At 38.6% G+C, this 12,916-nt stretch overlaps 1 protein-coding gene across 2 annotated transcripts in view; it reads right to left on the bottom strand.

Moving 5' to 3' along the window:
- Nucleotides 1-6,450: 6,450 nt before the first annotated feature.
- gria1b (glutamate receptor, ionotropic, AMPA 1b) overlaps nucleotides 6,451-12,916 on the bottom strand; it is a 100,284-nt gene continuing 93,818 nt past the window's right edge. For both annotated transcript variants that reach the window (XM_017493447.3, XM_017493448.3), the window contains exons 15-16: nucleotides 11,592-11,726; nucleotides 6,451-8,466 (exon numbers count right to left, since the gene is read on the bottom strand). In XM_017493447.3, coding sequence (XP_017348936.1) covers nucleotides 8,308-8,466; nucleotides 11,592-11,726 — 294 coding nt within the window. In that variant the 3' untranslated portion in view covers nucleotides 6,451-8,307. The remainder of the gene's footprint in view (nucleotides 8,467-11,591; nucleotides 11,727-12,916) is intronic.

Below are 12,916 nucleotides of genomic sequence, written 5' to 3' on the forward strand. Positions count from 1 at the left end.
AGTTAGGAATGTTTTGCGCTCATGTCTGCTCATGCACTATTTCAGAGATGCCTTTTGTTCGGAGTGTGTGCTGCACTAATTACAGTGATCATTCATAGCCAAGTCGCGCTCATGCTCATCACCTCCCACACACACACACACACACACACACACACACACACACTAAAAAACAATCCACACACAGCCGCAAGGGCAGCCTGTGTGGTGGCATTATTCCTCAGTTGCTTTTTTCACTTGATCTAATGATCGAGAAGCGGTAAGCATCCAAACACTGTCATAATTGGCCCAAGTTTTCAAAGTCAGCCTAAATGGCTATGCTAATCAATCTTCATGATTGTCTTCAGTGACTTGGATGACACGCAGATGAGAACTGGTTTAATTACCCCACTATTAGGCTTGAATTCTGTAGTCTCAATTCCTGGAATTTGGGTATGCCTGGATAGTGTTCATTATGGATTAAATATGCTTAGACCTCAGAGCTACTGAATTCTCAAATCTCATTGGTGAGAAGGTGTTTAATTTTCTAGGGTTAGGGTTAGCACCTCTATTAATTATTGTTTCTATAGTAACAGCTCGTTCACATGGTGGTGCTATACATAATATAAGACAAATAATAAATGGATTAAAAATGTGTTGTCCTTTAACAAAGATAAATGTATCATCATTGAAATGGTCAAGCTTACTGTAAGATTTCACAATTAATATGGAAGGAGTCTCCAGTATCAGGGTTTTGTACCAATCAGGAAGTTTTCTTTTTCTTGATTCTCGCTGCATTTTTAGATTTAATTAGCTTCAAGAGAGAGGAAAAAAGAGGCTGGTGATTGAAGGACTGTACATGATACCAGGAACTAACTTGTCAGCTAGATGTTCCTCAACATTATTATCTGAATTTGTTTTGTCTTATTTAACTTTAAGAAAGAGAAAAAGAGAGGCTGGTAAGCGAACAAGACCTCAGTCTCATGCATGTCTCATGCATTAACTATAAACAGATTAAAAATAGAATTCAAAACCAGTGAACTGCACATGTATCATGATCATTAGCACCTGTGAATAAGCTCATTAGGTTATTATCAAGTGCTTCATCAACTGTCTGTGGTGAAAGCACTAACATGGGAATTAAAATCCAACAGTGTGACTGTGGATATATTGAGTGATCATGGGTAAGCAGATGCCTTAAAAGCGCAGCTGTTTCCCTACCAGCATGAATGGACTGCAGTACAGCTGCCCTAACAGGAAGCTTCCTAACAGGAAGCTCGAGATGCGCCACTGCAGCACTCCAAAGTTGAAGGCAAAGCAGAGTAATGGCTGGGGTTGGCATGGTAACCATTTTGGTAGAACTGAAAAGGGAAAAAAAAATCACAAATAGGAGGATGGGCGTTCTGCTTTCAGAACAGCGAAGTTGCTGGTAAATTGGGAGTGCATCTAAAGAGCAGTATCTCTTTTGAGCTCAGCAGTTGCAAAGAGAGCTTCACATCGAGCATCCAAGCTGCTGGAAGCACGGCATTCTGCGGCACACAGTACGACTAAAATATGTTAGGAGAAGCTTTCACAGTATTGTGCTGTGACTCAATGGTGACAGAAGGAGAGGAGCAGAAAGAAGATGATGTTGCAATTGGCTCATATCTCTGTAAGGGTAGAAAAGAAATAAGCTTTGCGCACACAGCCGTCCAACGATCTGCCCACGGAAGGGAACAGGAGATTTGACTTTACTCTGAATCTTTTTGTTTGTTTGTTTATTAATAATCCCCCGTATGTTGGACTGGAAAAAAAATGCCTCCAGAGAGAATATTATATGGATTTCAGTGATCAGGTCTGTGTTTGCATTTGGACTTTCTAAATAAATAAATATATATATATATATATATATATATATATATATATATATATATATATATATATATATATATATATATATATATAATCAGAGTTCAGAGGAGAATGGCCAGACTGGTTCGAAATGACAGGAAGACTACAGTAACTCAAATAAGCACTTTTTGCAACTGTGGTGAGCAGAAAAGCATATCAGAATGCACAACACTCCAGTTATAAAGACTTGGTTTCAGTAAGCAATGCTGGAATTGGTTGATACTCATAGCTCTCATATCAGTATTATATTTAATTAAAAAAGAGGGGATTGATGCATCTCTAGTATACTATTAGTTTTTGGGTTTTTTAAAAATTCTTTTTTAGCATTTTAACAATTTCCCCATTTTTGTCAGTTTGAAGCAAAATGTTGTATTTTATTTGGCTCACAAAAGCCACAGCAGAACTATCAAACACTGGAGAAACTTTCACAGCACTGTTGTAATTGCTCCACTCTTCACTCACTGCGCTGCAATAAAGTGTTAAAATGGCAGCAGAGATTACTTCGAACAAAACATCAAGCATATCTCACACCGTTTCGGGACCCACAGTGAATATAAATCACAGAGTGCTGTTCTGTGACGCTGAACGCTCAGTGAAGATGAGATGACGGGCATATGGAGGAACATGCTGCTCTGTAAGTGTTTTCATCAGCCCCAGCATGAGGGGGGCAGCCATTTGCTGGGTTCAATATCTCCTCAGGCTTCACATGAAGCGTTTCCTCTTGCTTGCTGATAAACTTAATCCAACACCCTGCTGCACCATTTATCCAGTTGGAAAGACGGACTCGCCTAGCAACATTTATAGATTCAGATATTGGTGGTACATGTGAAACGTATTAAGTTTTGTTCGCTTTGTAAATGATTCATAAAGGCTGGATGTTGTGAAACACGGCCCATTGTGTAGGCAACAGGGCGAGAAAACAGTCAAACTGGGCTCACAAAGCACTTCACAATGGTCGAGCGGTTTTATTTCCAGAGCTCCTTTTACAGTAACTATGGAGACCGTGGGTCAGAGAAATGCAGCAATGGACCATGGTAGTTACAGCCTCTCATGTTTTTTTCTTTTTGCTTGTTTTTGTTTTTGATCAGCTCTTCTAAAGGTTTTGTAATTTATGTGTGATCCTACATTCTATCTTGGCCACTCTAAAAAAAATATTATTTATAACCCAATAACATGCTGAATATTTCTCTCAGCAGTGCTTTTGTCCCCCTGGATCCAGTAAAGAGATGTACACTATGTAATTCATTGTCCTCACTCCTGCTCTTTGTGGCACAACACAATCAGTTTGCAAAAATTTTAATGAAAGAACTGGGTGTGTAATGAAAGGATGGAGCTTAATTAATTTATCGCTATAACTCCTGCACAGCATGTCTCTGTGGATTACAGCTCCCAATTACACCACACATTATGACTGTTTCAACTTGACCCTGGATGATATGAAGGAAGGCTTGTGGTTCTGTGGCTGTCAAAACTGAGAGTACATGCTGCTGCCAGATTGTGAGTCTGACACTGAGGTAAAAGGACATGTAGACTTTAGTAGGAAGTTCCTAAACTGAATCCAGGTGAGGTATTTGTCGTGAAGTGCTCACATGTCTAAAGTGTATCATTTAATTAGTTTTCCCCAAGATTTTTCTCTGGTTTCCTCCTTTTTATTGTTTAATACATAATAAAAAGTTTGAGCATCCCTGGCCAAATAAAATCTTCTGTAATTTGTAGATTTTTTATATATACAGTGCCCTCCACTAATATTGGCACCCTTTGTAAATATGAGCAAAGAAGGCTGTGAAAAATTGTCTTTATTGTTTAAGCTTTTGATAGTTTGTTCACAAAATTCACAAAAATACTCTGCTCTCATGGATTAGGCTGGGCAAGAATTGTCATTAGGAATACAGAGTGTAATAAATTCTCTCACTCTTCATACCTTGTGCTAACACTCACCAGCATCTAAGCAGCTGACCAAGGATTTGAACAGGCTATAAAAGTATATCAAAGCATTTCCAGATAACTATTTCCACCTGGAAGACCAAGGAACCTTGTGGATAGAACTGTCCATAAGCTGGCTGAAAGGCAAATGACACTAAGGACCTGTAGGAAGGTTTAGCTGTCATAGGAGTGGTAGTGCACCATTGTACTCTGCAGCATTGTTTACACAAACATGATCTGCATGGAAGAGTCATCAGAAGGGAACCTTACCTGGAAGTAAAAAGTGAAGGTCTGATGTATGCAAAACAATATTTAGATAAGTGAGTGGCATTTTGGAAACAAGTACTGTGCAATAATGAAGTAAAAATGGAATTCTTTGGCTACAATTACCAAAGGTATGTTTAGAGAAAAACGGAGCAGCAACATGTTAAGTATGGGGGTGGATCTACAGTGTCCTCCACTAATATTGGCACCCTTGGTAAATATGAGCAAAGAAGGCTCTGAAAATTGTCTTTATTGTTTAACCATTTGATCTTTTGTTTAAAAAAAGTCACAAATATATTGTGCTCACATGGATATCAAACAATTGCAAACAAACACAGGTTTATATATATATATATATATATATATATATATATATATATATATATATATATATATATATATATATATAAATCTTTGTTAAATATAGGTGTGCACCCCATGAATTCATATGAGAAAAATATATTTGAAGTATATTCCAATTGATATTTTACTTTTTTGAAGTACACCTGGGTGACTAGGAACAGGAAATCAACCATGACTTCAACTATGACTTCCTGTTTCACAGGGGTATCATATAGGCCAAATTCCCTTAGTTATTCATAACAATGGGTTAGACCAAGGAATATAGCTGTGATGTGCAGCAAGAGGTTGTTGAGCTTCACAAAATGGGAAGTGGCTATAATAGCACAAGCAAAGAAAATGCCCATTTCCACCATCAGGGCAATAATTAAGGAGTTCCAGTCAACTGGAAATGATATGAACCTGGAATTGGACGTGTGTCTATATTGTCTCAAAACACTGTGAAGAGGATGGTTCAAGTGGCCAAAAAATCTCTTAAGGATCACAGCTGGAGAATTGCAGAAGTTCGCTGCGTCTAGTAGTCAGAAAGTCTCCAAAACTACAATCAAGTCACCTACATCACCACAAGTTGTTTAGAAGGGTTTCAGAAAAAAGCCTCTACTCTCATCCAAAAACAAACTCAAGCGTCTTCAGTTTGCCAGACACTACTTTAACTTCAAATGGGATTGAGTTATATGGTCAGATGAAACCAAAATAGAGCTTTTTGGCAATAAACACCAGAGGTGGTTTTGGCACACATATGGTGGTGGCTCTTTAATGTTTTTGGGCTGTTTTTCTCCCAGAGGACCTGGACATTTTGTTAGGATACATGGCATCATGGACTCTATAAAATATCAACAGATATTAAATGAAAACCTGACTGCCTCTACCAGAAAGCTTCAAATGAGCCGTGGATGGATGTTTCAGCAGGACAATGATGTAAAACTTCCAAAATCCACAATCAACTCAAAAATGGTTTACTGACCACAAAATCAAGGTCCTGCCATTATGCCTTAATTGACTCATTAGGATGCTGTGGTTTAAGAGAAATAAAACATTGTTATTGGAAAATAATCAACTTCGATGTGGTAATGACCCTCTGTGTCACGTCACAACACTGTCTCAACTGGTTTTCTGGAAAAGCACGTCCTGTTGAGTTTTATTTCTTTCAGACCATGACGACCAATGAAAAGAGTGGCAGATGTTTTGTTATTTTTTCACGGCTGACGCATTTCTCTTGACCGTAATGGAATGTGAGGTCTGTGTATGGTTTGACTGATGCAATATCATCTTCACAATCAATTTCCACACCTTAACGAACCCCACACCAGTGCAATGGCAGGAGAAAAATAAACAAACAAATAAATAAATAAAACAAAAAATTATTCAGGCAGAGCAATATTGTAGGTGTAGCAAAACACAGCTACAATTATAAATATATTTTATGTACTGTGTGGTAAATGCACATCCATAGGCATGGCTTTAGTCCCTGCGTTATTGAACACTGAAACACATGAAAGTCATAGGCACTTTCTGGTGATTGACTTTGGGGGGGGGGGGGGTACTTTTGCTGAGCGGCTTGTCTGGAAAGGCCAGGTCTGTGGGGGAAATGAAAGAGAGAGAACAAATGTGGCATTTGTTGAGATCGATAGCACATTGCGAGAGGCATCAGAAAGAACTCAGCAGCGCAAAGGTCTCGTAAATAGTTATTTTATATGAATGCATCTCGGTGGTGGGGATGAATTCATCTGTTTTGCTGTTCGACTGAGCTGTTGGAGAGGAGGAGGTAAAACACAACGCCACAATAGGGAGTAAATGAGCCTGAGTGAGGCGCATAACCCTGAGCACCCAAGCACAATCCAATCTGAAATGAGGATTTGAGGAAGCAATTGTGGAAGAATTACCACTTTAAATTTGATCCACCTCACTTGTGAAAATATGTGAGTGAGAGAGAGAGAGAGATGTGTGTGTGTGTGTGTGTATGTGTGTGTGTTGGGGGGTGGGGGGTTGTTTGGGGAGAAAGAAAGACTGTGCTCCACAAATGCACATTGTGTTTAGAAAAGTTTATTTCTGAGCAACACTTGTCAACATATTTTCTCTTGAACAATTTCAGAATTCAGACTCACCTGCGTGGTTTCTGAAAGGTATTCTGTAACACTGACGTGTGTAAAAAGTTACAAGACAGCCCTGAAGGGATTTTAAAAGAAAACTACAGCGTCAAAAACAAAACAAAACAAAACAAAAAAGAAACAATATGGGGGGGGGGGGGGGGGACCATAAATACAGGAGCAAAAATAAATTAAAACAATCTATCAAACCACCACAAATGTACGACATCATATTATTTTTTTCTTTGTTACTGGAAATGTGTATATTTATATGTGTATTTCTTTATTTTTTAAAAATCAATGGCGGTATAAAAAAAAAAAGATCTATTCTACAGGTATTGTAGGCACTCCGCTTCCACTGTGTTGTGGCTACAGTGTGCCGTAGAGTATATTCAGGAACCATACAGAAGGTTACTGATGCGCAAACCCTGACAAAAATGCTTAGGTGAAAAGGTGATGTGACGTTACTGCTGTGCAAAATGTACTCTTGTGCTTTACAATGTCGTGATGCTCTTCTTGTGTTAGTACAGATGGTTCATTATGGGACAGTTCTCTGACTTAATCAGCTAATGTTGTTTGGCCTGTTTAGAACAAATTGAAATAGAGGATTTTATTCATCAGGATCAAAATTCTTAAACTCAGGACCATGGCCAAGTTCAAACAGAAAGATTACTGAAAACGTACTCTTAAGTCAAATTGGACAGCATGCATTTGGTTTGAGGTTTAAAGAATACAAGACTTGGGACACTACGATTAGCCTTTGTTTCCAGTTTTATTTGTACCATGTTGTGTTTCATGTTGAGCTTAAAATCTTAAGAAGTGTAATGTAGGTACTTTCTCACTTTCCTCACATCAATCATGATTACTGGTGTTGCTAAAGGCAGTATTTCCTAATGTGTTTTCAATGTATTGCATCAACAGTGTACAACCTATCCCATTTCCTTCATCCTTCCCAATCGCTCCAATAGCTTACAGCGCACTCCAGGACAGACACACGGGTAATCCTTTGCTCACGCATGAAGAAATGTAAACAACACATGGAAGACGGTGCGGGATGAAAACATTCAAACTCAATTGCTCTGTTTGTATATATTGTGTTTTGTTCTTCTGCTTTGTCTTTTGTCTTAACTCGGGCTCTGGCTCTGACTCTCCCACGCTTTCACACACTCTCTAGATTGCTCTTTCTCTGAGATCTAATCACAGCTCAGAGATTGTGAGCAGGTGATTCATCATGTATGCTAGGGCAGAAGGAGACAGAGCGCAGGATATGACAAGTGCGAGCGATCAGCTCTTGTTTTCTGCAGGAGGTATCTTATTGGGGCGCCTTCGGAGGAGGTTTGCCCGGTGACTTTAATGAGTGTAATGAGACAAACAAATGCATCATACTTCATCAGCGCTGGAAAGACAGCATGGGGACTGGGTTCGGGGGAGGAAATATACATGAGTAGGTAAACAAGAAACAAAATAACATTAGGTTCGTCGTCATCAAGACACTGACGAAGCAAACAAGACCAAACAAAATACATAGTCATAGTCATAGTGCAAGTGTCACTATTTTTCGAGCCTCCGCTTTATAGTCCCGAAAAACGATGTTACATACAAAAACTCCCTTTCAGGCTCCTTATTGCACCAGATAAGCAAAAAAAACTCATCAAACGTCTATTAGAAAAAGGATTTCTGCCCCTTCTGTTCTCTCATCGTGAGTCCAGAGTGTGTAATGAGTAAGTCCTTTTGGCTGAAGTTCACATCTATTTTTATGCGTCTTCCACATTTTTTGTTGCTCTGTCCCTCAGTGAGGCAGGCCCATCTACATACCGCTGGTGTTCATGCCCATGCCCGCTGCTTGGCCCATGCAGGGCAGAGTCTGTGCTGCTTTGGGAAAATCGTGAGCCACCACACGGCCGTTCTCCCCTCCGCTGCCCATGCGGCTCAGGCTGGAGCCCAACATTGCTGCGTCGATGATTTGCTACAAGAGACAGACCACAAGCACGTTTCTTACACCAAATCCAGATTTATCTTTTGATTAAAGTGAATGCATCATATCTATTGGAGAAAACAAGGTCTAAACCAGGGTCAATTGTAACTCGAAGCGGTATATCCACAAGCTACACTATGGTGGAAATGTATGCCTCACTTAAGTTCTATACGTCTGTCAATATGGCAGCCTTGCACAATAATTCAGCAGATAGAAAACAATTAGAACAATAAAATAAAATGATCCTAGCTGGGAAGCCACTCACTCCGGCATTAGTTTCACATAATGAAACCCTGAAGGCTTCGAACAGGAGCTAATGATGTGGCTGTCGTGCTTCAAATTCAAATCCAGCACACTTCACTGCATCAGAGAGGATAATGTTTCCCCAGCTGATGCAGTCCAATTGGCCTTCTAGGAGTAGCGATTTCTGACAGTGATATTTGAAACTTATACCTCAGCACTCTTGTAGTCTCAATTCTCATTGATCAAAAGATGTTGTTTAACTGCGATAATTCCGGCTGTGAGGAAAATCACAGGCATATATTAATTAATGCACTTGTTCTAATACATTATTGTCTCTAATGGTAACAGCTTATTCAGGGACCTGTATAGTGTACAATCCACATTAACAGATTAAACAATGTGTTGATATGGTGAAGTTTTCTGTGATAAGATATGTAGCATTTATGGAAGAAGTCTTCTCTGTCAGTGCTGTGCAACATTCAGGGGTAAAGCTGTACTGTAACTAAGTTTTCCACCATGTGAAAGTCTTCATGACTGAGGGCCTTGCGGATTCTCAGTAACGTAGAAAAAATAGTCTCTGGTGAGGAAAATAAATGTTCATAAATGCTATAATGTACAGTGATAACAAGAACTTGTTTAATAGATGTTCCGCAACAGTAGATGTCACTATAAACAAATAAAAAATATGTCATGGCATTTTTAATAAATAAAAAAATCGCTAGTGTTGATGTAGTAGTATAATTGCTGAAGTATAAGAGGAATAAAAGACTATGAGTCATGCTTTTATCAAAAAATAATCAACTTCAAATGTATTTTCCTATAACAGTATACCCTTTCATTTTTTATTCCTTATAAGACAGTTGCGTGGATGTTAGGTTCAAGTAAAGTGTTTCTAACGGATTCTGAGAGGATACAGGGTATGATAAAGGTAACTGACAACATTCTAGTTAATGATAGAGCAGTGTAATTAAATTCACCAAATTAAAACATATTATTACAATGATTTGTTAAGCACACCACTAATTGCTGATGTTGAATATTGGGGAATAAGAAACTGTTTTCATAAATGGACACTACTACGTACACAGAAAATGGCATTTTTATGGCCGAAAATAAATTTATGATTCACCACATGGTTCCACTGGTAATTGAATCTAAATTTGTAACTGTGGCTTTTTTTTGCCGATGGCTGAGAAGCATTTGAAGGAAGTGTGCATGATTAGAAAAAAAACTCACAGCAGGAGGCTTTCTATATCACACTCGCCTACTGTTACCTCTTTCCTACTAACACCCTGTCTTGAGAAGGAGGGCGGTCACGCTCTTATAATCACGGTGCATATTTTACACTGATGAACTTCATCCAAGATATGGATGTTGGAGGGGATCCTTATTCTGAATGTTCTCACTAGAATATCTGGCATCGAAAAAACGGGAGGAATTACCTGTGAATTGAGAATTACTTTGGCTGAAGCTCAATATCATAGTATATATTCTGTGTCCTAGTGAAAATAAATTGGAATAAACAAGATTAGAAGAGGCTATTTTACCTAGACAAAAATAAAAAGACAAAAGATATGTGCATTCAGGTAAAAACAGACATTTATACTGTTTGGATTCACTTTAGTCATTGCTAATCCCTATTCGGTAGCTTCATCCCTCTTTATCACATTAATCAGGGACTTTGAAGGGCCAATGCTTGCTATGGTAGCAACTGGTTTACACTTCATAATAGTCTTATATTTACTAGCAAATCTGGTTTATATTACTAGCAGTTCTGGTTCTAATTAAGATTAAATAATAATTAACATAATATTAGCTAACTTTCTAGCAACCCTAACTACTGTTTTTTCAAAATGTAACAGTTAGCTTAAAGTAAGCATGTTTGCTAGCAACCTTGGCTAATGGTTTACGAACTGTAACTGTTAGCCTAATGTAAGCAAGTTTGCTAGCAACATTTGCTACTGTTTTACAAAATATAACAGCTAATGTAATGTAAGCAAGTTTGCTAGCCATATTACTAGCCACATTGCTAGCCACTGTTTTTGGCAATACAATAGCCATTAGCTTGGTAAGCTATGTGGCTAGGTACTAAAGTGTAACGAAGTCTAATCTAACTTTCTCAATTTCTCTTACATTCATATTCCAGAGATTATGTTCAGGCTTCCTTAAAAAACACATCACAAACACAAATCATTTTAGTCTGATAGTAACAAGGTAAATATTCATATTAAAATGTGTTATCTTTGTAAATATGAAAAAGGTGATTATAGTCCCTGTCACATTACCACAATGTTATATTAACACATCTAGCCGTGCACACACACCTGCCATTAGAAGGATCCTCAAGCTGATAAAGGCATTTCCATAAATATCAGCTGTATCACTAATAATTGAGACAATATTAGTGGTGGCCTGGGAAAAACCTTCATGTGAAATTTTGACATTTTCTACTATATATACACTCACCTGCCACGTTATTAGGAATACCTATATCCCTGATGCAGTTATTTAATCAGCCAATCATGTGGCAGTTGCATAATGCACAGAATCTTGCAGATAGGGGGCATGGTGGCTTAGTGTTTAGCATGTTTGCCTCGCACCTCTGGGATTGGAGGTTCGAATCCCACCTCTGCCCTGTGTGCACAGAGCTTGCATGTTCAGGGGTTTCCTCCCCAAGTCCAAAGACATTCATTGATTGGCATTTCCAAATCGTCCATAGTGTGCGCCCTGCAAAGGGATAACCATGGGATAGTCCATGGTCTCCCCCGCCTTGTGCCCTGAATTCTCTGGGACAGGCTCCAGGCTCCCCATGACCCTGTGTAGGATAAGCGGTATGGAAGATGGATGGATGTAACACTGTATTTTTCACACACCTTCATTCTCCGAGACTGGATTCTGGATTTGTAACAAAACTCGACCAAGGCCACCAGCATGGCCAGCCCCAGTCCTCCAATCAGGATGTAGAAAACCCCTGCCACATTACTGAGGCTCAGGGCGCTGGTCTTATCCTGAACAGCACAGAGAATACAATCAGAAACTAATACATATACAGCACACTCACTGACACGCACATGCACACACACACACACACACACACACACACACGCACACACACAGATACACACATGCATTTACCAAAGTACATTTCTCTTACTTAGGCTAGCAAATATAATCCATAAACACATAAAAGGAAAAATATTGTTTTGAGACACAATATAGTATATACAGTAGTACTATACTACAATATAATACATATTGTCTTTAAATCTGTACAATTTAATATTTACAGATTGTAATAAATTACTAGCAGCAATAAAATTATCTAGTAAACACTTTCTAAAGCATGCAGACAGACTCATGCACAAGTCACAAGATGGAATAACACATATCACTCTCCAGAACATGGCAGTTTGATCTATTTATTCTTTCTGCATACTTAGATTAAAAACGTCTATCATAGAAACAATTAAAACATCTCTCCATTTTACAATATAAGCAGCCTCTACGTGTTAAGTACATACAGTAGGTGAGAGAAATCCTTCTATAGGACTTGGGAATTGTGAGTTACAGCATACTGTATAATGTCTCATACATAAGCTATGGCCTGTGAAGCACTTTCTCTGTCCCCATGATGGTGGCCATGACATTACACTGGGGAGGCAGAAATCAGTGGCATGCATGAGTTTCTCTGGCCATACTGTGGGCTCATCCAACAGCATGCACATTGCTTTTATAGTGGCTGGCATAAGTTTTCACCACACTTGAACATTCAGACATTTTGTAAGGAACTAAAAATGGACCCAGTTGGGATTATATATCATGAATCTACACAAAATAGCCCATAATACTGAAGTGGTTGTTTCTCAGTCTAATACCCTTCTTACCTGACCACTGACTTCTGGTGGACAGCCTCCTGTACCATATTCTTAAATTTTTTCACGATATGTAGGATGTTCAGAGTTTAGGATTTATTTATTTTTATAAAGGTTTGTGGACACCTGACCATCACACCCATATACAGTATCTCACAAAAGTGAGTACACCCCTCACATTTTTGTAAATATTTGATTATATCTTTTAATGTGACAACAGTGAAGAAATGACACTTTGCTACAATGTAAAGTAGTGAATGTACCACTTGTGTAACAGTATAAATTTGCTGTCCCCTCAAAATAACTCAACACACAGCCATTAAACT

Source organism: Ictalurus punctatus, chromosome 18 (genome assembly GCF_001660625.3).
Source record: "Ictalurus punctatus breed USDA103 chromosome 18, Coco_2.0, whole genome shotgun sequence".
Classification (NCBI taxonomy): Eukaryota; Metazoa; Chordata; class Actinopteri; order Siluriformes; family Ictaluridae; genus Ictalurus; species Ictalurus punctatus.